This window comes from Saimiri boliviensis, chromosome 5 (genome assembly GCF_048565385.1).
Source record: "Saimiri boliviensis isolate mSaiBol1 chromosome 5, mSaiBol1.pri, whole genome shotgun sequence".
NCBI lineage: Eukaryota > Metazoa > Chordata > Mammalia > Primates > Cebidae > Saimiri > Saimiri boliviensis.
In genome coordinates, this window is record NC_133453.1 from 8,609,133 (window position 1) to 8,635,460 (window position 26,328).

A 26,328-nucleotide genomic window follows, 5' to 3' on the forward strand; every position below is an offset into this window, starting at 1 on the left:
CAGATAGTTTTATGAGCTCTCTCTCTCTCTGTGTGTGTGTGTGTGTGTGTGTGTGTGTGTGTAAAATCATCTCAAATATGTTAAGATTTGGGAATGCTTCTTCTCAGCGTTTCAGAGCCTCCTCATTTCAGGGAGAACAATCCCCCCAACTCTTTTTTTTTTTTTTTTTTAGACAGAGTTTCGCTCTTGTTACCCAGGCTGGAGTGCAATGGCGCGATCTCAGCTCACCGCAACCTCCGCCTCCTGGGTTCAGGCAATTCTCCTGCCTCAGCCTCCTGAGTAGCTGGGATTACAGGCACGTGCCACCATGCCCGGCTAATTTTTTGTATTTTTAGTAGAGACGGGGTTTCACCATGTTGACCAGGATGGTCTCGATCTCTCGACCTCGTGATCCACCCGCCTCGGCCTCCCAAAGTGCTGGGATTACAAGCTTGAGCCACCGCGCCCGGCCGCCCCAACTCTTATTGTACCATGCACATCCCTCTGAGGACTCTCTGAGCCTCCCTGGATCATGGAATTTGAGAGTTAGAAGTCGAGACAACCCACCCACCCCATGTTTTCTGGACAGGAAACTGAGGCCCTGACTTGCCTGAGGTTAAGCCCGTGATTACAGGCAGCTGGAAATGGAGATTCGAACCCAGGTCGCCTGACTCCTGGCCCAGTGCCCGTGGTGGTTTACCATGTGGGTGTCCCCGCACCCCTGACACCGCACAGTAAATGCTGGTGGTCAGCACTGACACAGGCAATGTCCACCGAGCCACGAACGAGGCACAACAGCCTACAGAGCCAGACACCCAGCCTGGGTGGCATGACGAAACCCCATCCCTGCAAAAAATACAAGTACATACTTACCCAGTAGGGGAAATACCATGATCACGAAGGTAGTTTTCCCGGGGCGAGGCTTATCCATTGCACTCCAGAGGTGCTGACCCCTGCAATTTCTCCAAATGTGGGAAATTCCGCTGCATAATTTGTGGTAGTGGGGGATTGAGTTCGTGCTTTCCCTGATTGTTTTAAAAAATAAAATAAACACAAAAAATACAAGTATTAGATGGGCATGGCAGCATGTGCCTGTGGTCCCAGCTATTCAAGAGGCTGAGGTGGGAGAATGGCTTGAGCCCAGGAGGTCGAGGCTGCTGTGAGCCATAGATGTGCCCTTACTGCACCACTCCACTCCAGCAAGAGTGACAGACCACGAGCTCCACTTATAAGACAGGAAAGGGCAAACCAAGACTCTGATTAGTACTTGCCAGGGGCTGGGGGCGTGGCAGGGACTGACCTCAGCAGGTACAAGGGGACTTTGAGGGGTGAGGGAGCTGTTCTGTTTCTTGGTGGTGGTGGTGGTTACTTGCACTGAATGTGTTTGTCAAAACTAATAAAAAGAGTAAATTATATCTCAAGTTTTGTTTTGTTTTGTTTCATTTTTGTTTTGTTTTTGAGATGGAGTCTTGCTCTGTCGCCCAGGCTGGAGTGCAGTGGTGTGATCTCGGCTCACTGCAACCTCTGCCTTCCAGGTTCAAGCGATTCTCCTGCCTCAGCCTCCCAAGTAGCTGGGATTACAGGTGCCGGCCACCACACCCGGCTACTTTTTTGTTTTGTTTTGTACTTTTAGTAGAGACAGGGTTTCACCATGTTAACCAAGCTGGTCTGGAACTCCTGACCTCAAATGATCCCACCTACCTCAGCCTCCCAATTTGCTGGGATTACAGATGTGGGCCACTGCACCCGGCCTCTCAAGTTTTTTTTTTTTTTTTTTTGAGACGGAGTTTCGCTCTTGTTACCCAGGCTGGAGTGCAATGGCGCGATCTCGGCTCACCGCAACCTCTGCCTCCTGGGTTCAGGCAATTCTCCTGCCTCAGCCTCCTGAGTAGCTGGGATTACAGGCACGCGCCACCATGCCCAGCTAATGTTTTGTATTTTTAGTAGAGACGGGGTTTCACCATGTTGACCAGGATGGTCTCGATCTCTCGACCTCGTGATCCACCCGCCTCGGCCTCCCAAAGTGCTGGGATTACAGGCTTGAGCCACCGCGCCCGGCTTGGCCTCTCAAGTTTTTAAGATGAAGCCTAAAATAATGATGATGATAATGATAATAATAATAACCTTGAAAGCCAAAAAAAGAAAAAGTCCATCACAACACAGAGGCCCCAGGGGTCCCCCTGTCAGAGCTGGAAGACGCCTGTTAGCTGGAAGATGGCCTGGGCTAGGGATTTCTGCCCACAGACTTTTCTCCTGGGAGATTCCTCAACCCAACACTCCCAAACCAGCGTGCTGTGACCCAAATCTGGCTTCACTCCTGCTTCCCAGACCAGGAGCGCCATTCCACCAGGCACCCAGGCTTGCTACAGCTGTGGGCCAGCTCCTTTCTCCACGGCTCCCGAAACCACCACAAGGCACTGACCCACAATTTGTCCCGTAACTCCCTGCAGCTCCGACCTGATCAGGCACTCACCTATGTGTTATCTCCCTCAGGACGGACTCTGTGTCCCCACTACCCCGCCCTGTGCCTGCCTCCCTGGGATGCTGTGCCTCCTGCCCAGGACCTGCCAGGGCCCCTGGCCAACAACAGGGTTTGCTGGGTGAGCTCCTCAGTTAGTCCAGCAGTCAGAGGCCTCCACAGACTGGCACCAAAACACAATTAATTCCTACATCATCCACCCCACTGCCACCCCATGGGATCCCTGCCCATCACTGTCTAAAGGTCCAGCTCTTTGCTGAGAGTAGCCTCAATACAAGAGCATGGGTGAGCTGCTGGGCACAGGGCCTGGGGAAAGAAGAGAGGAGATGCCAGGGCAGGTGGGTCCCACGGAGCTCTAAAACCTCAACAGCCTCTCCAGCCTCCACCTGACAGCTCCAGTGACAGGGACATCAGCCCCCCAGGTAACCCCTCCAGCTTTGGGGAACTCAGACACTTGTGTGTCTCCGCCTTACATGGAGCTCGAGGCCGTTCTTGTCTGTGGTCCTCATTCCCATTCCACCCCCAGGCCACCAGAGGACAGCTGGGTGATGATGGTGACCTCATCCCTCTCGAGTCTCTGCCCATCCCTGCAGCCAGGCTCACAACCACAGCAAAGGCAGGGGTCCCCAATCATCTGGCCAGAATGGAAGCCTCTCTCTCCCTCTCACTCCTTCTCTCTCTCTCTCCCTCCCTCTCTCTCTCTCTCTCTCTGTCTGTCTCTCTCTCTCCTTCTCTCTCTGTCTCTCTCTCTATCTCTCTTTCTGTCCTCTTGCTGGCTCAAGAATGGTTTCTCTCTTACTGTGACCTCATCCCTCAGTGACTCAGTTTATCTTGCTGTGAATGAAAATCACCCCATCTCGCTGGAGCCATGGGTTCTTTGCCACATATATGACAAGCATCATCCTCCCCGGCACTCCGGGAATGGTGTGTATTAATGGTCCAACCTAAGTGTGACCTCCCAGCCACTGCACAGTCCTCTCTGGCCACCTGAAATAGCAGCATTACTCTCGGCTGGAAGGGGCTTCACCCATCCCTTGGTGGAGAATAAGGTCCCTCATCCCACGAGACAGTGCACATCCAACTTCATGGATAAGGAAACGGAGGCCGGGACCAGACGGGTCTGGCACTGCTGGGTCCCCCAGCTGACCGCAGTGAGGAAGGCACTGCCAAGGTCCCCATGAGCGCAGGGTGTGCCCCTGCATGTGGCCCAGCTGCTCTGAGGCAACCTCTGAGTACCTTAATGTTCATTTCTGCCTGGCCGATAATTTACCGGGAAGGTGGTTAATAGAGCAGGACCAGCTCTGCAAGCAGGTGGGAAAGGAGGCGCCATCCCAGGCCAAGCCTTCTAACACAAACCTGTGTAGCTAGTTCTAGGAACCAGAGTGGTCTTCAGTCCGCAAATCCCCCTACCCAGAATGTCCTGATTCCGGTCTTAGGTTAAGAAGGCACTCTCTGCCTCCGGTAGGGGAAACGCCAACTCCTGACTGTTCTGCCTGCCTGCCCCGGATCAATAGTGTGGGGCTGGCTGGCAGGTGGAGAAGAAGGGGTCTGGGAACTCAGAGGGACTCCAGAGGAAGAGGGGTGGGCAAGAGGAGGGGCGCAGCGGGAAAGGAGGCGTCTGAAGCCCAGCGCCCCATGCTCCCCATTTTACCAAGGAAGACACGGACAAAAGCAGTGGCTCTTAAGCTTCCTTCAGTCTCTGACCTTTCTTTTGTATTTTTACTTTTATTTTTGTTTATTTATTTATTTATTTATTTATTTTTTGAGATGGAGCCTTACTCTGTTGTCCAGGCTGGAGTGCAGTGGCCTGACCTCTACTCACGGCAGCCTCCATCTCCCAGGTTCAAGCAATTCTTCTGCCTCAGCCTCCCAAGAAGCTGGGACTATAGGCGTGCACCACCATGTCCAGGTAATTTTTGTATTTTTAGTAGAGATGGGGTTTCTCCATGTTGGCCAGGCTGGTCTTGAACTCCTGACCTCAAGTGATCCCCCTGACGGCCTCTGCCTCCCAAAGTGCTAGGATCGCAGGTCGGCCTTCAGTCAAGTCTCCAACCATTTTGAGAGCATGATAGAATCTCTGGACCTATAGTCCAGGAAAATGTATATGCTCATACACAGCCTTGCACCCCCAAAACCTCCATGGAGTCCGTGGAACCCCAGATTTCAAGCCCTCAGATGGGTAGAGAACTAAGAATTCCTAGTTTGGCTTCTCTGTCTAGCATGCTGTCCCACCAGCTTAGACCCCTCCAGAGGGTTTACACAGTCTCTCACCCCGAGCACCCCTACCCTAGAAGGAGGTCTGCAGGGGGAGGGAGGTGGGGTTTGTTCTTGTTGCATCTCTCTTTTCCTGTGAAAATTGTCCTAGTTCAGATGATATGGTCTCCCCAGAGGGAGGTGACCATTCTGTTTCTCCAGCCCATGGCAGGGTGGCTGTGGGATGAGAAGACCTTATTTCCCACCAAGGCCACATGTCATTCCATCAGAGAGGCCACTAATGCACCCACTAGACTTGGCCGCCAGCTGACGGCAAAGTTTGCCTTCTTGGGATTCAAGCTTGCCCATGTCTAAACTTACCATTGTGAGACCTTGCACCGGCCAACAGTCTTTTCTCATCTTCTGAGACTTTCTTTTTTTTTTTTTTTTTTTTTTTGCTCTGTCGCCCAGGCTGGAGTGCAATGGCACAATCTCCGCTCACCGCAACCTCTGCCTCCTGGGTTCAAGCAATTCTCTGCCCCAACCTCCCAAGCAGCTGGGACTACAGGCACCCACCACCACGCCCAGCTATTTTTTGTATTTTTAGTAGAGACAATGTTTCACCATCTTGGTGAGGCTAGTCTTGAACTCCTGACCTCGTGATCCACTGACCTCAACCTCCCAAAGTGCTGAGATTACAAGCGTGAGCCACTGCGCCCGGCCTCTGAGACTTTCTTTTCCTGTCTGGACATTTATGGTCCCTCTTAATGCTTTCTTGGAATTCCTTCACTATTTCTGCTACTCTTTTTCTCTTGAATTATTTAAGACGTGTTTACTTGAATGTAGTTTTGCAAGCCACTTTAAACATTTCCCCCTAAAAGTGCATCCTATGAATAATATAAACAAACCACAATTATAAAATGATACATGAATGCCTCCAAATTGTAGAGATTAAGCTGTAATTTTCAGTGGCAAAGACATGGATGCCAGGATGTGCAGATTAGCCCACATTTCATCAAATTAGAATGAGAGTGAAACTCCAGTCTGAATAGAATACTTTGCCTGATGACTCTAACTGAAAATTCTTCTCTTTCTATTCTAAAGCACTCAAAACCAGTGAAGCTTGGGAAAGTCGCTGACCTCCAGTTGTTCTGCTGAGAAACAGCTGGCTCCATTTCCATGGAGACCAAGGAATCTGAAGATGTGAAAAAGACCCAGAGGAAATCAGCAAGGGATCAGCAGAACGCTGATAATGAACCAGCCAAGGTGAAACCTGAGTTACTCTCAGAAAAAGAAGAGACTTCTCCAGTGGACCAGGAGATCCAAGACAAAGAGCTTCATCGCCACATCCCAATTCAGAGAAATTCCATCTTCAACCGCTCCATAAGACGCAGAAGCAAAACCAAGGCCAGAGACACCCTCGAATGGAACACCAGCTGCCTGGCAGGTCAGTGTCAGGGGCAGCTGTCACGGCTGTTCTCTTATATTGGTTGGAGTCATCAGCGCTGAAAGGTCCTCATTAAATGAGAAGGAGTAAGTGGTGTTGAAAATTTGGGAGGCAGAGGCAGGGGAATCGCTTGAACCCGGGAGGTGGAGGTTGCAGTGACCCCAGATGGCGCCATTGCACTCCAGCCTGGCGACAGAGCAAGACTCTGTCTCAAATAAATAAATAAATAAATAAATAAATAAATAAATAAAGAATTAAAAAATAAAATTACGAAGGATAGGCTGGGCACGGGGGCTCATCCCAGTACTTTGGGAGTCTGAGGCAGGTGGATCACCCGAGATTGGGAGCTAGAGACTAGCCTGATCAACCTAGAGAAACTCCATCTCTACTAAAAATACAAAATTAGCCAGGCATGGTGGCGCATGCCTGTAGTCCCAGCTACTCAGGAGGCTGGGGCAGGGGAATCGCTTGAACCCAGGAGGCGGAGGTTTTGGTGAGCCTAGATTGTGTCATTGACTCCAGCCTGGGTGACAAGAGCTAAACTCCGTCTTCAAAAAAAAAAAAAAAAAGAAAAGAAAAGAAAAGAAAGAAAGAATAAAATAGAATAAAATAAAATTACCAGGACATGTTCAACGGGGTAGCACATTTTAAAACTATTATCTAAAGAATCTAAATTCCTCCACTATGATGTCGTGTGTGCTTAGGAGAAAGTGTTAACCCAAATTATACAATTAGACTGGCTTCTACTGAAAAATGATTTCTTGTTCTGGAACTCAACAAAGCACATACCCCCTCCCCCGCCCCCACTGTACATGCATTCAGGAAGGAGACTTTGAGCCATCCAAATTAGGGGTCATCTGGGAACACGAATTTTCTCAGTGATGAGATTCTGTCCTGTTCTCTCAGTGTCACTGCCATAGCCAGAGCTTCTGCTGCCCTGAAAATAAATAAGATCACAACGTTGGGAATAGATTTGTAACAAGACTTTTTAATCTTTTAGGCCAGGGTCTAGCACATTTTGTCTGCTCCAAATATACATATCGAGCAGAATAAAGTTCAGAAAACTTTACAAATGGGGTGTTGGTGCTGCAGACTCTTTTCCTGGTGACGTGCTCGTGTGGCTGACGGGCAGCCTGCAGGGAGTACAGAATGTGTGACAGTTTCCCAGCCCTCGGGGCACAGCAACTGCCACCAGACTATATGTACCCTGAGTGTGCCAGAGTGGCAGTCCCTCCTAAATCCAGAGACTTCATCAAGCCATTCAAGAACATTCATCAAACCCTGTATTGGGTAGCTGTTTGCTACAAGTTAAACTCCCCTCAAAATATAGAGAACTAAAACAACAATATTTATTATTGCTCATGATTCTGGGGGTTGGTTGAGTGGTTCCTGTGTCCGGGCCAGTTTGTGTAACCTCTGCAGTCAGCTGGTGGCTCTTCTGGGCTTGGATGGTGGAGGACAGCCTCACTCAGCCCTCTGGTGGTCTGTGAGCTGGGACGGCTGGCCTCTGCCTCACGTGGTCTCTCATTCCCCAGCAGACTGGCCCAGGCTTATACACGCGATAGTTAGGTTCTGAGAGAGCAAGAGTAGAAGCTGCCTGGCCTCTGGAGGCCTAGATTCACACCTTGCATAGTCCCCTGCACCATGTTCTATCGGTCAAACCAGCCCACAGGGCCAGACCAGACCAAAGGGCTTGGGGAAAATGATTTCATCACTCCACAGTGGTAACGGTGGTAGAATTTGTGGCTGTTGCTGTCCACCACAAACATTAACAAGATCGTGGATCGAGCACTGAGTTAAGCCAGAAAAATATAATGATTGAAATATTATCCTCATGGAAGCTCAACTTTTCCATACGTTTGAAATTTCTCATGTGAGAAAAGCTAAAAGCACACTCTCACACAAGGAAGCTGGAGTCTCTGCCTTTGAGGAACCCACAATATTATAATGTCATTGTACTGCAAGCCGTGTGTCAAAGTTTACAGGGGACATAAAGGCAAAGCCCTAGACCCTACTGTTGGGGTTAGGAAAAGGCTTCCCAAAGATGATATTTTAGATGAGTCTTTAAAAATTGGTAAGGACTGCTGGGTGCAGTGGTTCATGGCTGTAATTTTAGCACTTTGGGAGGCCGAGGCAGGTGGATCAACTGAGGTCAGGGGTTTGAGACTAGCCTGGCCATCATGATGAAACTCCGTCTCTACTAAAAATACAAAAATTAGCCTTGCCTAGTGGTGCATGCCTGTAATCCCAGCTATTCAGGGCAGGAAAATTTCTTTAACCTGGGAGGCAGAGATTGCAGTGAGCCAAGACTGCACCACTGCACTCCAGCCTGGGTGACAGAGCGACTCCATCTCAAAAAAAAAAAAAAAAGGCGGAGTAAGGACATGGCTGGGGAGAGAGGAGAGCAAACGCGGTTGACTTCATGCAGGTACCCAATGGCTGTGCTAGGCAGGCATTTCAAGGGTATTCTTACCATACCCATTTTACAGATCAAAAATAACAACTGAGGCCCACAGAGATTGAGCCATTTACCCAGAATACACAGCTATGGTGTGGTACAGATTGAGCCGGAGTTCAGATCCTTCTGGCTCCAAAGCCTCTGTGGATGAAGAAGGGGTTACAGCAGGAATAACGCTGCAAGCTACATACATCATCTTAAATTTTCCAGTGGCCACATTTAAAAAGCACAAATAAGGGGGTGAAAGTTACTTTAACAATGCATTTTAGTAACCCAGCAAGATGCAAAAAGTACCATTTTATCCTGTAGTTAATAATCGATATAAACATTATCAATGAGATAGTTTACATTCTTTTTTTGCACGAAGTCGTTGAAATCTGTTGAGTATTTTATATCTGCAGCCCCTCTCAATTCGCATGCCAAATTTTCATTGAAAATACTTGATCTGGATTTAGACTGCATAAAATGTACAGTCAGAAAAGTGGATTTACATACCCGAATTGATCCAAATATCCTTAAAAGTTTCCCAACAACTGAATCAATATGAGTTTGTACTTTTACATTTAAATCACATTAAATAAAATGAAAAATTCACCTCCTCGGTCACATTTGCCAGCCACATTTCAAGTGCACGATAGCCACACGTGGCTAGTGGCCACCGCGTTGGACAGGGCAGACTGGAGGAACGTGAGTAGAAAGAAAAGCAGCTGCACCCGCCAAGCTGGGGGCCAGGGAGGTCTTTTGGAGGTGCAGGAAAAGGGAAGTACAGGGCTGTGTCTGGGACGAAGCTGGGAAGGGACACTGGGCCGCTAGGGAAAGGGCCTGAGTTTACGACCTCCCCAAGCCGAGCCAAGGATGCTGACACCAGTACAGACAGAACAGTGCCATCCCCAAGCGTGACCTTTATGTCCAACCATAAACGTTCTCCTCAGATTTGCAGGGGGTTTTTGTTTATTTGTTTGTTTGTTTGAGTCGGAGTCTCGCTCTGTTGCCCAGGCTGGAGTGCAGTGGTGTGATCTCAGCTCACTGCAGCCTCTGCTTCCTGGTTTCAAGCGATTCTCCTGCCTCAGCCTCCCAAGTAACTGGGACCACAGGTGCCTGTCACCATGGCTGGCTAATTCTTATATTTTTAGTAGAGACAGTTTCACCGTGTTGGCCAGGGTGGCCTCAAACTCCTGACTTTAAGTGATCTGCCTACCTCAGCCTCCCAAAGTGCTAGGATCACAGGTGTGAGCCACCGCGCCAGGTCCATAATTATAACTTTCATAGGGATGGCATCCCAGGCTATGAAACTCCCTTCAGGGAGTGAGGTATGGACACTCCTTCCCACTCCACTTTCTTCGCCTTCCAGCCTGACTGCTGCTACTGTGCTAGGCTTACAAGAATTGCCTGAAAAGGGGCGATCTGGATCTTCTAACTTGCTCCTTCTCTGAAATGTCACAGATTCACAGGACAATGGAAAATCTGTAAATGAGCCCCTGACCTTGAATATCCCCGGGAGCAGAACGCCTCCTTGGAGAACAGCAATGCAGACAGGGACCCAGAAAGTGAGGTAAGAGATGGCAGCTCACAGGGAAGGTATCCAGGACAGACGCGCGAGGGGCATTGCTGCAAAGACGTGATGGGGTCACAAGGGCGTCATGTTATATTAAAAAAAAAAAAAAAAAAGTGACTTTTGGTTGCCCATCCTGAAAACAATAACAACAGCAACAACAACTCCATAATTTCAAAATATATATATATATGGTTTTGTATAGTAATTAAAAAAAAAATTGGGGGGCAGAGATGGGGTCTTGCCTTTGGGCTCAGAGGATCCTCCAGCCTCAGCCTCCCAAAGAGATTACAGGTGCAAGTAACAAAAAAACAATTCTTACTCCCCAGTCACAAAACTAGGAAATTTTAGATACTACGTAGATCGAGAAATAGAATAGAAAAATCACGGCCAGGCGTGGCGGCTCACACTTGTATTCTCAGCACTCTGGGAGGCCGAGGCAGGGAAGTTACTTGAGGCCAGGAATTTGAGACCAGCCTGGCCAACATGGTGAAACCCTGTCTCTACTAAAAATACCAAAAAAAAAACCTAGCCAGGTGTGGTGGCACTCACCTGTAATCCCAGCCACTCAGGAGGCTGAGACAAGAGAATCGCTTGAACCTGGGATGTGGAAGTTGCAGTGAGGTGAGATCAAGCCACTAACCTCCAGTCTGGGTGATGGAGTGAGACTCTGTATCAAAAAAAATGAAGAAAATGAGGGAGGGAGGGAGGGAAAGATTAACCACTGTATCCTGGCCAGGCACAGTGCCTTGAGCCTGTAATCCCAAATTTTGGCAGGCTGAGGCCAGAGGATCGTTTAAGCTCAGGAGTCTGAGGCCAGCCTGGGTAATATAGTAAGACAGAGAGGTTTTATTATGTCATAAATGTGGTTCAAGTCCTTTTTTCTATATGTTTATGTTTACTTTCTTTTCATAAAATAAGCTCTTACTATAAAATATTCTCTTATGACTGGACTGTGATTTATTAATCGTGCTCCTATTGTTGGGTTTGGGGTATTGTATCAGTCAGTACTGAATTCAGCTGCTTATTTTAAAGAATAGCACAGTTTAACAGGGCAGAGATCTATTTGGCTCTTGTGTGAGAGAAACCTGGGGGGTCACGACTGCAGCTCCTTCATGCCTGCATGGATCCAGGCTCCTTCTAGCTTTCTAATCTGTCATCTGTCAAGGAGACTGCCAGAGCTCCAGCCATCACAGCCACCGTTCAGGTGGAGGGAAAGAGAAAAGCCAGCAGGGTCAGGGCACAGCAGCAGCCAGGTCTGCCCTGCTCTTAAGGAGACTGCCCGAAGCCCACCCAGCCATTGCTGCTGATATCTTATTGGCCAAAACTGGATCACATGGCCACCTCCACCAGCAACGGAGGCCGGGGAAATGGGTGTGTCATTTAAAAGCCAGGTCTGGGCCGGGTGCGGTGGCTTATGCCTATAATCCAGCACTTTGGAAGGCTGAGACAGGTGGATCACTTGGGGTCAGGAGTTCAAGACTAGCCTATCCAACAGGGTGAAACCCCACCTCTACTAAAAAAAAAAACAAATTAGCTGGGTGTGGTGGCACATACCTGTAATCCCAGCTACTTGAGAGGCTAAGGCAGGAGAATTCCTTGAATCTAGAAGGTGGAGGTTGCAGTAAGCCGAGATTACCACTGCACTCCAGCCTGGGGGACAGAGTGAGACTCCGTCTCAACAAATAAAATAAAAGCCAGGACTGGGCCGAGCACGGTGGCTCATGCCTGTAATCCCAGCACTTTGGGAGGCGAGACAGGCAGATCACTTGAGGTTGGGAGTTTGAGACCAGCCTGAGCAACATGGAGAAGCTCCATCTCTACTAAAAATACAAAATTAGCCAGGTGTGGTGGTGCGTGCCTATAATCCCAGCTACTCGGGACGCTGAGGCCAGAGAATTGCTTGAACCTGGGAGGTGGAGGTTGCAGTGAGCCGAGATCGCGCCATTGCACTCCAGCCTGGGCAACAAGATCAAAACTTCATCTCAGAAAAAAAAAAAAAAAAAAAAAAAAAAGCCAGATCTGTTTCTGCCCTCAGTAAACGGGTTCCATCAATGAGGAAGAAGGGGAGAGCGGATAAACGGGAGGCACAGGCAAGCTCTGACCCAAGGCATTTTCAAATTTTTGCTGTTTTGTAAGTCACACTATGATAAGTATCACTGTGGCAAAACCTAATGGCCAGCCCTCGTTATTCCTTTAAGCTGAATTCCTAGAAGTTTCACAATCTCTGCGAATCCTTGGATGGCTACAGCGAAACCATATCCCTATATCTGCACTGGGGAACTGGAAACCAGGCAGCTCACCAGAATTCCAAGACAAGGTGGGGAGGCATCATTTCCTTCCTGGGGTTGCTTTGCCCATTAATCCTTGGACACACACACACACACACACACCCATTTTACTTGCATGTAATTGGATATTCTGAGTGTATTAGGCTGTTCTTGCATTGCTATAAAGAAATACGTGAAGCTGGGTAATTTCTAAGAAAAGAGGTTTGCATTTGGAGAGGAAGAGGTGGGATGATTGCATGAGGTCAAGAATTCGAGACCAGCCTGGCCAATATGGCAAAACCCCGTCTCTACTAAAAATACAACAATTAGCCAGACATGGTAGAACATGCTTGTAAAAACAGCTACTTGGGAGGCTGAGGCACGAGAATTGCTTGAATCCAGGAGGCAGAGGTTTCAGTGAGCTGAGATCATTCCACTGCACTCCAGCCTGAGTGACAGAGTGAGACTCTGTCTCAAAAATAATAATAATAATAAAGAAAGCCTGGCGCGGTGGCTCAAGCCTGTAATCCCAGCACTTTGGGAGGCTGAGGCGGGTGGATCACGAGGTCGAGAGATCGAGACCATCCTGGTCAACATGGTGAAACCCCATCTCTACTAAAAATACAAAAAATTAGCTGGGCATGGTGACACGTGCCTATAATCCCAGCTACTCAGGAGGCTGAGGCAGGAGAATTGCCTGAACCCAGGAGGCGGCGGTTGCGGTGAGCCGAGATCACGCCATTGCACTCCAGCCTGGGTAACGAGAGCGAAACTCCATCTCAAAATAACAATAATAATAAAGAAAAGAGGTTTGATTGGCTCACAGCTCTGCAGGCTATACAGGAAATATGGTAACATCTGCTTCTGGGAAGGCCGCAGGAAGCTTCCAATCGTGGTGGAAGGCAAAAGGAGGGCAGGTGTCTCATGTGACAGGAGCAAGGGAGTAGGGTGAGAGGTGCCACCCACTTTTAAACCCCCAGATCTGGTGAGAACTCACTATCACGAAGACAGCACAAAGACATGAGGGATCCGCCCCCTGATCCAAACACTTCCCACCAGGCCCCGCCTCAAGCACTGGGGATTACATATCAACATGGGATTTGGGTGGGGACAGAAACACAAACTATACCAATGGGCAGTCGTTTCCTGCTGTCTCTGATGTGGCTTAAGCCCCAAGAGCCAAGAACAACGCTGTAAACATCTGACCACCGACCCGGGACATAGCAGAGACAGCGAAGCCACCTTCGTTCCCCAGCCTTGGAGGGTATCAAAAGGACTGAGAGTAAAAGTAACTGACAACCAGGACCCAAGGCCAGAGCAAGAGTCCAAGGGGCCGAGAAGGGGCCCTGGGAGTGGGGAGAGAAGAGGCGTCAGGGCAGCGGCTACCAGCCAATTGGTATATAAAAACGCCTTAACACAAATACATCCGCATTTTAACACTAGATGAAAGGGAGAGTGACGGGTCTGGTTACTGGGTTTCGTTTGTGGGGAGTTGTCAGGGCGCTGTGAGTTTCCTACCTTTCCCCATGGGATCCTTTCCCCTTAAGTCAATTGAGGAGGCCTTCAAGGAATCCACTTGGAAATCTCTGGAATCTGGGGGACAGGACCCTGGCTCACACTTGAAAGCATCTAGAGCTGAGCTGGCTGAAGCAGCCTGCAAGGGGAGGAGGGCCAGGGCCGAGCAGGGACAGGGGAAGCATCTATACCAAAGGCAAGGCAGAGGCGTGTGGCTTCTCAGAGCCAGCTGTGGGTCTCGAGGAAGACAGCCTGTGTTGATTGATTTGAAAAGGAGTCTACACAAGAGCACTTTCTGCTGGAGTCCCGGCCTAAGAGCTCTGCACATGCCAAGGAATTGAAGTCAGAGACCTCCCGGGAGGTATCTCTAAGGAGCCCAAACAGCAGCTGGGGGGTGGGGAGAAGACGGAGCAAGAGGTAGGGGCTTTGGCTGTGGTAGGGTCTGTACCTGGAGAAGGAGAAGCAGAAGATCGCTTTGGGCTACTCTCTTTAATACCCAGCAAAAGAGACCATTTGGTCATAACTTGCAAATGGCTGGCCAAGCTTTGCTCGTGTCCTGCCCGAGGTTTCATACAAGGCCCAGGCAGGTGGTGCCAACCTGCAGAGCTGGCCGAAGTGGGGAATCTGGAGGAAGAAGTGAGCGCCTTCCTGTTTGTACCCCACCAAGTCCAGCTTACCCACGAACCTGTCTTGTGGCTTAGTGAGCATAGTGATTCTGGCAAGCACCTTGATGTCGACTGCCTCTAAAGCAGGAACCGCCAGCTCCACTGTGCCACGTGTTGCTACTACATTCTCTGAGCTGGATCTCCATGGTGAAGCAAGTCATCATGCACCTGCTGTGGGGACATTTTCTAGACAAAAGCCTCGGATGGGCTGTCAGGTTCCAAGGGCTTTGAGTTATTGCTTTTAAAGGTAAAGTCCGAAATATGTATTTCTCCTGGGCTGCATGGACCATGGATGAGCCCTGCCATCTCCACTTGTCTGCTATGAGACACCTGGGGTCCTCACTCATTCTCTGTCTTGTTTGCTCCCAGTTTGACTTGTCCCACAGTGTTCCGAGTCAGGTCTGTCACTCGCAGAACTGAATCCCTGCTCTTGCCCACATCCCTGTGTTACTGTCTTCTTATAACGGGTCCGTCATGCAAAGTGTTGCGGCTGATTCTGAGTGTCTCTTGTTCAGTTTCCAGTCACCTTCCCAATGTTTTTATGCATTCCTGTTGAAGTCCCTTTTGCTCTCCTACAGGGCAATCATTCTCTGTCTCCAAGCCTGATTTGTGCATAGAAAGGCAGGTTTCGTGATCTAAATTTAGCAGAGGAAAAACACCAACAGCAACAGCAACAATAAAAACCCCTACGTGGCACAAAGACTGGTAACAATTAAAGAGAGGCTACAGCATTTAGTTCGGAAAAGCCCCAAATATTTTATCTCCCTGGGTTTTTTCCGTAATTGTCGGTGTCGTTAGTGTTTTCATAAAGGTGATTTAAGTCATGCTTTATCGAAGGTCATTTTACATTACAATAAAATGTTCAGATCTTGGGTCTACAGCTTGATGCGCTTTTACACAAGTACTACACCTCCTTAACCATCAACTGGACCAAGATAGAGAACATTTCCATTGCCCCAAGAGGGCCCCTCAGGGCCCTTTTTCAAGTCAATATCCAACCCTCAGACATAACCATCTTCTAAATTCTACCACCATCAGACTTGTTCTTGAACTTCATATAAATGGGATCACACAGTGTGTACTCTACGGTGTCTGACTTCCATTGCTCAAGGTAATATTTTTGAAATTCATCAATATATGTGTACCAGATTGTTCTTTTTTTTTTTTTTTTTTTTTTTTTTTTTTTTTTTTTTTTTTTTTTGAGACAGTCTCATTCTGTTGCCCAGGCCAGAGTGCAGTGGCGCAATCTCAGCTCACTGCAACTTCCGTCTCCCAGGTTCAAGTGATTCTCCTGCCTCCCAAGCAGCTGGGATTATAGGCGGCCATCACTACACTTGGCTAATTTTCGTATTTTTAGTAGGGATGGTTGTTTCACCATATTGGTCACGCTGGTCTCGAACTCCTGACCTCAAGTGATCTGAGTGCCTCGACCTCCCAAAGTGCTGGAATTACAGACGTGAGCCCCCACACCTGGCCAAGTTTCTCATCTTTCAGTGAGCAGAAGTTTTTAATTTTGATGAAGACTAAGTAATTTTTTTGTTTGTCCTTTTCTATCTTAAGAAATACTTGACTATCTCAAAGTCATAAAGATACTCTGCTACGTTTTCTTACAGAAGTTTTAGACTCTTCACTTTCACATTTGGGTCTGTAGTCCATAGAGATCTCTAGTTGCTCTAGCACTGTTTATTGAGAAAGCCTTCTGTTCCCTCAATGAATCGCATTGCTACTTTTTTTCAAAAGTCTAATGACTGCAGACACATGGGTGTATTTCTGAACTTTTATTCTGTTTCATTGATCTAATTGTCTATATTTATGCCACTACCACAGGGTCTTAAATACTGTTGCTTTATGCTTAATCTTAAAATCTGGTATTGTAAGCCCTCCTACTTTGTTCTTTTTAAATATAGTCCTGACTATTTCAAATCTTTTGCATTTCCATACAAATTTTGGAATCAGTTTGTCAATGTCTACCAAAAAAAGTCTGCTAGAATTTCAGTTGAAATTTCATTGTCTCTACAGAGAAATGTCGGGTTTAATCCATATGTTAACCAGCTTGATTTAGTCATTCCGCAAGGTATATATATTTCAAAACAACATATTGTATGCAATATATAAAATTTTTGTCAATTTTTTTTTAAATTACGGGATCATTGACACCTAAATCTTGGCAACTCAAATTGTTCAAACTATGAACATGTCCTAATCTTTCATTTATTTAGATATTTTTAAAATTAATCGCTGGGCGCGGTGGCTCAAGCCTGTAATCCCAGCACTTTGGGAGGCCGAGGCGGGTGGATCACGAGGTCAAGAGATCGAGACCATCCTGGTCAACATGGTGAAACCCCGTCTCTACTAAAAAATCCAAAAAAATTAGCTGGGCATGGTGGCGCATGGCTGTAATCCCAGCTACTCAGGAGGCTGAGGCAGGAGAATTGCCTGAACCCAGGAGGCGGAGGTTGTGGTGAGCCGAGATCGCGCCATTGCACTCCAGCCTGGGTAACAAGTGAAACTCCGTCTCAAAAAAAATAAATAAATAAATAAAATAAAATAAAATAAAATAAAATAAAATAAAATTAATCTAGCGATGATTTGTAGTTTTTAATGTAAAGGTTTTACACATCTTTTAAATAAATTTGTTCCTAGGTATTTCATGTTTTTTATCTTATTTTAAATGCCAGTGTTTTCTAATTTCATTTTTCAGTCATTTTTTGGTAGTATGTAAAAATAAAATTAATTTTTGCATGTAAAAATAAAATTAATTTTTCACTTAGTATCCTGTGATCTTAATAAATTCACTTATTCATTCTTTTTGAGATGGAGTCTCACTCTATTACCCAGGCTGGGGTGCTGTGGTGCCATCTCTGCTCACTGCAACCCTCCCGGGTTCAAGTGATTCTCCCTCCTCAGCCTCCCAAGTAGCTGGGATTATAGGTGCCCACCACCACACCTGACTAATTTTTGTTGTTCTTGTTGTTGCTATTGTATTTTTAGTAGAGACAGGGTTTCACCATGTTGACCAGGCTGGTCTTGAACTCCTGACCTCAAGTGATCCACCCACCTCAGCCTCCCAAAGTGCTGGGATTACAGGCATGAGCTGTAATTAAGGCTATAATTAAGGCTGCGCCCAGCCTTATTTCTTTCTTTTCAATCGTCACGCCTTCTATGTGTTTCTCTTGGCTTATTGCATTGGCAAGGACTTCAACCATAATGCCGAATAGAAGTGGTGAAAGTAGGCATCCTTGTCTTATTTCCTGGCCAAGGCTGCTTTGATGACAAAGATCAAAGCCTATTCAAATTTGCTCAAGTGAAAGAGGAATATTGTAAAGATGCTGGAATTCCAGAGACTCCAGGTAGAAGGGATGAAGCCCATCTTTCCACCTTTACGAGAATGAAGAAGCCATCAGAAACTACAGGCCCTTTATCCTTTTCTCATGGGCCATGAGGCTCACTCCTCCCTGTTTCTCTCGGAGGAGTGCTCAATTGTCCCGCTTCTCTGCTTTTCAGCTTGCACTTGACACGAATGGCAGCCATTGCCACAGTGACCTTTCATCTCAGCTGGCCACAAAGCCCACCGGGACGCTTTTTTTGTGTCTCTTAGAAAAAAGGAATTTCTAAGGGAAATAATCTCGTTGACCATCCTTGGGTCAGGTGTTTATCTCTGGGTCAAACAGCTAAAAGGGCAGGGGGCAAGATTAATGGGGCCATTCCCACCTCATCAGTGGGAGATCTGCTTGGGAGAATTTTTAAATATGTGAAGGTGAGCCAGGCAAGCCCAAACATATACAGAGTAGTTACAGTTGGGTCTCACATGCGAAAGAATGCCGAAAGGGGCTTGGGTGAGGTAAGCAGCAGAGAATGGAGGTAAGAACAGTAGGGACGAGAGGCAGTAGATTAAAGACTTAGAGCCTTCAGAAGCCCGGAATGGACCCAAGAACCAGTGCTTCAGTTTACAAGTTAGTGTGTGCTGCCGTGGGATGTGGGGTGTTCTTCTTGGTAATCAGCGCCCATTCTCAGTTCATCCAAGGCTTCATGGTAAGTCCTCTTCAGTACCAACCAGCAGTGAGTCATGGTGAGCTGGGCAGCATGGCCGGAGGGAGCATAATCACTGTAGAAAGACGTTCTGTAAAAAGGGGCACGGGCAGCCGACGTACATACGGCAAGCGCCTTTACACTCACTGTCTTATTACATTCTCTCACCATTATCCCCACATGTTGTTTTTTGAGATGAACTTTCGCTCTTGTTGCCCAGGTTGGAGTGAAATGGTGTGATCTCAGCTCACCGCAACCTCTGCCTCCCAGATCCAAGGGATTCTCCTGCTTCAGCCTCCCAAGGAGCTGGGATTACAGCCAGGCATGTGGCACCACACCCAGCTAATTTTGTGTTTTTAGTAAAGACGGGGCTTCACCATGGTAGCCAGGCTGGTCTCGAACTGCCAACCTGAGGTGATCCACTCACCTCTGCCTCCCAAAGTGCTGGGATTATAGGCATGAGCCACTGCTCCAGGCCTAGACTCAACACCATTTGGTGCCCAGCCTAAGGCTGCACAGCTACCTAGTGACACAGCCAGACCATGAACCCAGGGGCTCTGACTCCACACCCATGACCTCCCCTTTCCAGGTTGCCTGTGAGGTATGGCCAGGGAAATCACAGCCGTGAGAAGGAGGGTGTTCCTATTAATCTACCCACAGGAGGCAAACCCCCAATACATCACTGAATCAGTCCCTTGGGGTCCTCTCAAGTTCAGATGTTGTACTGGGACCTTATTCATACAGGTTCAAGGTCACAAGTCAGGATTCTAGTCTCAGAAATCATTTCATGTCACAAAAGTGCCACATTGCTAAATATATGTATAAGAAAAGAACTCTGACATGTGCTTTTATAAGTTGATATTTAGTATACCAAATTAAGCTACATCTAAAATACGTGGGGCAATTTTTCTGCATAAACTAAGCATGCATCAGCCTTGTGGAAACATTAGCCCACCGGCTTTCCTCTTTTCCGGGCAATGGCCTGAGGGAATCGCAGGAACGCATTGCTCCAAGAATGGTCAGGCTGCATTAAACACAGGAGTCACCTCCAAAGCCAGCACTCAGCAGGGACAGCCCGGGACAGCCCCAGTAAGTGTTAACAGCTCTGTTCTAGCTGGTTGGTGCCATACCTGGTTGTTAAACATTGTGACTATCATGTATGGATTCACCTAAAAAATGGCCATTGCTGTGGAATCATCCATTGCCACCAACAGCTCATGCAGGGCATGGTGAGTCTTTGAGTGCTGATGCTGAGCAAGGTCCAGCGTCCATACTAGTCCTTGTGTGTATTTCTATGAACATGTACAAGTGGCACATTCAGTAAGCCTGGGGCAGTTGGTCAGGTTTTTTTGGGAGCTAGCTTGGGTTGTTACTGTGAGTGTCTATACCAAGGGACACACACTGAGTAATACAGGAGCTAAAGAAACGCAGCCTGACTCTAATCAAGCCTCCAGATCTGACTAGGGATTGACAGGAAGCACGGGAGAGAGAGGAACAGGTTAAACAACACCATGCAGGCACAATCATAAAATCCACACAGGATGAATGCCCCAATTTCTCAAGGAAAAAAAACAAGAAAAACAAGAGATTGAAGAAATATCAACCGATTGCATTATACAGACCGTATCTGAATCACTTTTCACACACATTGTGAGGAGGGGTGTTTGAGCCAATATTTGATCATGTGAAGAAATTATCGGTAATCTCTTTAGGCCTGCTAATGCTATTGTAGTTATTTTTCACCTCTATTTAACTCTCCATATCTTTTAGAAATACAGTCTGAAATATTTTGGATGAAGTAATATGATGTCTGAGATTTGCTTCAAAAATAATCCAGGGGAAGGAGTGGGCGGGAGTGGAGATGAAAGAATGCCCATGAGATGAGAACTCTTGAAGCTGGGGGCTGAGTATTGGGGGAATTCATTACACTTCTCTGTCTACTTCAGTATATGTTTGAAATTTTCCATAATGAAAACTTAAATTTTTATTAAATTTTTTTTTTAAGCTTGTTTTTTAAAATACAAGAGCTTGAGTGTAAAGACCAGTCTTACCCACCCAGTTCTGATTTCCTTTTCTGGGAGGTTGGCAGAATCGTCAGCTCTTACTACTGACCACGGTGGCCCAGGTGGCATTGACTACAAGCTCCTCAAAGGTAGGACCATGCCAAGTTTTGTTCCTTCCTGAGCAATTGGCACAGTGCAACCCGTCAGAGGGTCTCAGTACTTGCAAATGATTGATGAATGCATGCATGCAGACTCCCGGGCAGAGGCTGAGATGTAGCTCGACTGCTGACCTCTCGAAGACACACATGTGCAGACTGGTCCAGAAAAATCCTGGGACTGTGCAGACCAAGGCTCTTGCAAAGAGGTCACAATGTCACCAGAATAGATGAACACTCCGTGCAGCTCTGGCAGAAATACCCTCCTCTAACTCGGAGGGGTTTGCCTGCCTGGCTGCCTTTTGGTGATAATCCATGTTTCCACCACCCCTGGTAATACAGGAGACCAAGTGCCCTCAGCAATAAAGATACAAATGGAGCATCATAAATTAATTTCCTCTCTGGCATCCCTCGCTTGGGTGCTAGCTGAGGCCGCAGCACTGGCCTGGTAGTTCTGCAGAGCATAAACAAAGGACACTAGAGCATCGGAAGGATCTCAGGCCACTTGGACACGGTGACTGAAGAGAGGTCTGGATTTTCTAGCTGTGAAACTGCTTCTATTTTTACACTGTCTCAGAACAAACGTAACTGTGACTTATGTTTCACAGTTTATGCAGCTAATTTCATATACTTTTGACAGCTCGATCTTATTTTCAGCAGCTCTAAATGTTTTTCCCCTTCGAGAAGTTGAAGGGGCATATCTTCAACTCTCCACTGGTCTTGGTGACTGGGCTGCAGGGCAGGTGGCTCTCGGTGTGACACTGGACAAGGACACAGTCCCAGCTGTCCCTCCCCTGCTGGGCAGAGGCCCACACCCAGAGGTGACCAGACAGGTGCAGGAACTTGCAAGTGACTCAGATCTTATGGGATCATATGGACAGTCCCTGGGACTTGTGACTACTTTCACATTTAACATTCATGTTAATAATAATTGGGCCAGGCAGAGTGGCTCACACCTATTATCCCAGCACTTTGGGAGGCCGAGGCAGGCAGATCAACTAAGGTCAGGAGTTCAAGACCAGCCTTGCTAACATGGTGAAACTCCATCTCCACAAAAAATACAAAAATTAGCCTGGCGTGGTGGCAGGTGCCTGTAGTCCCAGCTACTCGGGAGGCTGAGGCAGGAGAATCTTTTGAACCCAGGAGGCAGAGGTTGCAGTGAGCCGAGATTGCACCACTGCACCCCAGCCTGGGCGACAGAGTGAGACGCCGTCTCAAAAGAATAATAATTAGTAATAATAATAATAATAGCAACAGCAGGCTTTAGGGGCCTGAACTTGAAGCATGGATTTTCTCTACTTGTAATTACATCTTTAGTCTGAAATCTCTCTTGTTAAACTCCCCATTTAGCCTGATTTTGGTTATTCTAGTTTATCTTATTATTCTTTTAATTTTCAATCTTCCTTACTTTGCCCTTTACCTTCCTTTTTAATTTCTATTTTAATCACCGTTTAAATGTTCTCCCTTTGTGCGTTAGCTTTATCATAATCACCATTATTAAAATTCAGTGCATTTGGCTTGAATTCTTGATGCCAAATCTTTTTCCCCCCTTAATTCTGTTTTATCTTCCTATTAAAATTCCTAAGCTTCTGGGGTGGGGTTGGTCTTTAATTGTTTTCCTTCCTATTTCTTTTTAACTGTATAGTCCTTCATATCCTCTTTTATTCTGTTTACTTAACTGTTTATAATTGTAACTTTTCAGTAACCTAATTCTGGTTCTCTTTGTTTTTGTTTTGTTTTTCTTTGAGATGGAGTCTCATTCTGTCGCCCAGGCTGGAGTGCAGTGGCACGATCTCAGCTCACTGCAACCTTCACCTCCTGGGTTTGAGCGATTCTCCTGCCTCAGCCTCCCAAGTAGTTGGGATTACAGGCGTCCACCATCACACCCAGCTCATTTTTGTATTTTTAGTAGAGACGGGGTTTCGCCATGTTGACCAGGCTGGTCTCGAATTCCTGACCTCAGGTGATCCACCCGTCTCAGCCTCCCAAAGTGCTGGGATTAGTGGTATGAGCCACCACACCCAGACTAATTCTGATTCTTAAACTACCGTTTTATTGGTTCTATCAATCCTTTATGGATAATGCTAGTTACTGTTTCTTCTATTAGTCACAATCTTACATTGCAGCCAAATCTTTTTCTAATTCTTTTGAATTCTTAAGATGTTTACCTTATGGGCTGGCTCTGGGGAGGTGGTAGAAGCCGGGACTGATAGACCCACAAGCTTGTTTCTCTCAAATTCTCTCAAAACCCCACTTGTTCTGACCTTAGCAGGGCCCAGCCAGGTCCCCTCAGGGGCAACCACTCAGAGTGGCTGAGCCCTGGTTCCTCCTCAGAGCAGCATGTGGCCTTGGGTAAATAAATCTTCGCTCTCCCCAAGTCTCAGTTACCTCATATTTACAAGGAGAGGAGCTGCGTCTAAAGCCAGCAGACACGTGGACAGGACCCAGCAGGAGCGAGTGCAGGCTAAGCTGCAGCCGTGTTCGGGGCGACGGAGGAAGGGCACGTACAGCAGTTTCGTTTCTGCAAAACTCACAAACACACTATGCTAACCAGGTAACCAGCCCCAGATGCAAACGCTTAATCTAATATTAGAAAACACAAGGCCGGGCTTGTAATCCAAGCACTTTGGAGGCCAAGGCGGGCGGATCACCTGAGGTCAGGAGTTCACGACCAGCCTGACCAACACGGTGAAACCCTGTCTTTAAAAAAATAATATAACATAAAATAAAAAGAAAAAAGAAAACACCAGAGATGTCCCAATGGAGAAACGTTCTACAAAATACGTTGGTCTGAAATCTTCATGAGTGTCAGAGTCACAAAAAACATGCAAAGTCTCTGCTTGGTGGCTCACGCCTGTCATCTCAGCACTTTGGGAGGCTAAGACGGGAGGATCACTTGAGGTCAACAGTTCAGGACTAGCCTGACCAACATGGTGAAACCCCGTCTCTACTACAACTACAAAAATTAGCCAGACGTGGTGGCATATGCTTGTAATCCCAGCTTCTCAGGAAGCTGAGGCAGGAGAGTCACTTGAACTCAGGAGGTGGAGGTTGCAGTGAGCTGGGATCACACCACTGCACTCCAGCCTGGGCTACAGAACAGGATTCTGTCTCAAAAACAAACAAACCAGCAAAAACAAGCAAAGACTGAGAACTGCTCCCAATTAAAGGACAGCAAAGAGCTGAACAGCTGGCTGCCCTGACGATCCTGGACTGGGTCTTTTTACTCTAAAGGACATCATCGCAGACAATAGCAAAAAGCCGAACGGAGTCTGAGGGTAATTGGTGATAATATTTCAAAGCTGACGTCCTGGTTTGATGGCTGTGTCTTGGTTATATAGAAACTAGTCCTTGGTTTTAGAAAATACACACTGAAGGGATAATGGGATGTCAGGTCAGCAGCTGACCTGCCAATGGCTCAGGAAGTTTCTGAAAAGTTGTTTGTACTGTACTTGTAATTGGTGGTATTCTTTTACAATGTAAAAAACAATCAATATTTGGAGAGAAAAAAAGACCACAAGCTCTGGAGGGAGACTCCCAGGCTGGACCCTAGGTAGGTCATTAGGCTTTCTCTACCTCTGTATTCCTCATCTTAAGTTGGGGAGTCAGAATATGAATAAGTTTATCGTGAAGAAAAAGTAACCTGGTATCTGTAAAGTGCTGAGAACGGCAATTAGCCCCTAGCTTTCGTGAGCTGTTACTAAGTCTCAGTGGTTGGAAAGTGCTCTCACCACAGGACCTTTGCACCTGCTGTTCCCCAACCCACACTGGGCCTGGATAGTTTCTGTTCATCCTTCAGTTCTCACTCAACTTCTGCAAACTCTGCCTCGACCTGCCATCCATCCTTCATGTCTCCCGCCTCAGATGGCATTAGGAACCCCTCTGTTAAGCTCTCCCAGCCTCCTACAATATCTCTTCACCTATATTAACATGTAATTGTCTGGCAATTTATCCATCTTTTCTATTAGACAATAACTCCAGGACTGGACTGCTGTCTTATTCACTGTCATATCCCCGGGCCTAAGACAGTTAACGGATGAATGGAGGCCTGGATAGCCACCTCCCCTGTCAGAGAGAATAGAATAAAGTACCCTCCTTTAAGTCAAGGGTGTGATTCCAGGGCCCAGCTCTCGAGGGCTCCATTCATAGTGTCATCTGTGTAAAAGATACCCCCGGAGTCAGACAGTGCACAGCCCGAGCCACCTGACGCGGCAGCCCTGAGCCTCAGCAGTCAGTTCTGTTACCCACGCAGCAAGAGGAGGAAGGGATTATTTTATAGTTAGTGGCTCTAAAACAAAAATGGTTATTTTTGGCAAATATTTCACCCCTGTAAACTTGAGGTATCATTCATTTATGAGTTCATTCATTTAACAAATATTTATCAATCACCTTCACTTTCCTGAGTGATGGTTTCTGTCAAAAAAATTTCGCATTTAGTGGCTCAAGGAGACATTTAGCCACCGCTTCCCAGGAGGATCCAGTGTGCCAGAGCCGGCGTTCAGGAGCCTATTCCTGGACCTTAGTTGTGTGGTCCCTCTGCGTTCCTCCTGGAAAATGCTCCCGGGCCCCAGTCTCCTCAGCTGAGCTGCATGGAAGAAACTGCACACATCCTGGAACATCAGAACTGCTTTTCTGGGAGAAAGCCCTGGTCCTGGGCAGGCAGGCAAGATACAGAGGATTCTGGCCCCATTTCCTAATTTTCAGAGAGGAATGTATATCAGTGTCACTGCGTATGGTGGCTCACGCCCTTAATCCCAGCACTTTGGGAGGCCGAGGTGGATGGATCACCTGAGAGCAGGAAGGAATGTTTATTAGTGTCATCAACAATGTATCTTAAACTTTTTTTTTTTTTAAATGTATGTCTACTACCTTCTGGCTTTATTATTTTGATTTTTTGAGCATGTTGGTTGTGTAGGAGTAGCTGTCTCAAATTTAAACCATCTGAACAATATCCAGAGGCAGATACACTGCTTACTTTTTTTTTTCGTTGTTGTGTATGTGTGTGTGTGTGTGTGTGTGTGTGTTTTCGAGATGGAGTCTCACTCTTGTCTGTATTCTTGTTGGAGTACAATGGTGTGATCTCAGTTCACTGCAACCTCCACCTCCCGGGTTCAAGTGATTCTCCTGCCTCAGCCTCCTGAGTAGCTGCGATTACAGGCATCCGTCACCATGCCCAACTAATTCTTGTATTTTTTAGTAGAGATGGGGTTTCACCATGTTGGCCAGGTTGGTCTCGGACTCCTGACCTCAGGTGATCTGCCCACCTTGTCCTTCCAAAGTCCTGGGATGCCCTGCCCACTGATCACTTTACAAACGTAGATTGTTCAAGGCAATTGATTATGTTTCTAAGACTTTCCAGCAAGAAGATGGCAGAGTCATAAAACAGATACCCCCGCTGGGCGCGGTGGCTCAAGCCTGTAATCCCAGCACTTTGGGAGGCTGAGGCGTGTGGATCACGAGGTCGAGAGATTGAGACCATCCTGGTCAACATGGTGAAACCCCGTCTCTACTAAAAATACAAAAAATTAGCTGGGCATGGTGGCTCGTGCCTGTAATCCCAGCTACTCAGGAGGCTGAGGCAGG

The 26,328-nt window shown here is 47.1% G+C and overlaps 1 protein-coding gene and 1 non-coding gene across 2 annotated transcripts in view; both read left to right on the forward strand.

Annotated features, from left to right (window-relative positions):
• The window catches only part of NGEF (neuronal guanine nucleotide exchange factor), a 130,844-nt gene that overhangs the window by 30,782 nt on the left and 73,734 nt on the right, over positions 1–26,328 (forward strand). Inside the window, exons 2-3 of the mRNA XM_003936728.4 lie at positions 5,756–6,098; positions 10,000–10,108. Coding sequence (XP_003936777.1) covers positions 5,831–6,098; positions 10,000–10,108 — 377 coding nt within the window. The 5' untranslated portion in view covers positions 5,756–5,830. The remainder of the gene's footprint in view (positions 1–5,755; positions 6,099–9,999; positions 10,109–26,328) is intronic.
• Positions 845–1,008, forward strand: LOC120364511 (U1 spliceosomal RNA). Its single transcript, XR_005579758.1, has one exon. It is a non-coding gene; the product is annotated as a U1 spliceosomal RNA (small nuclear RNA).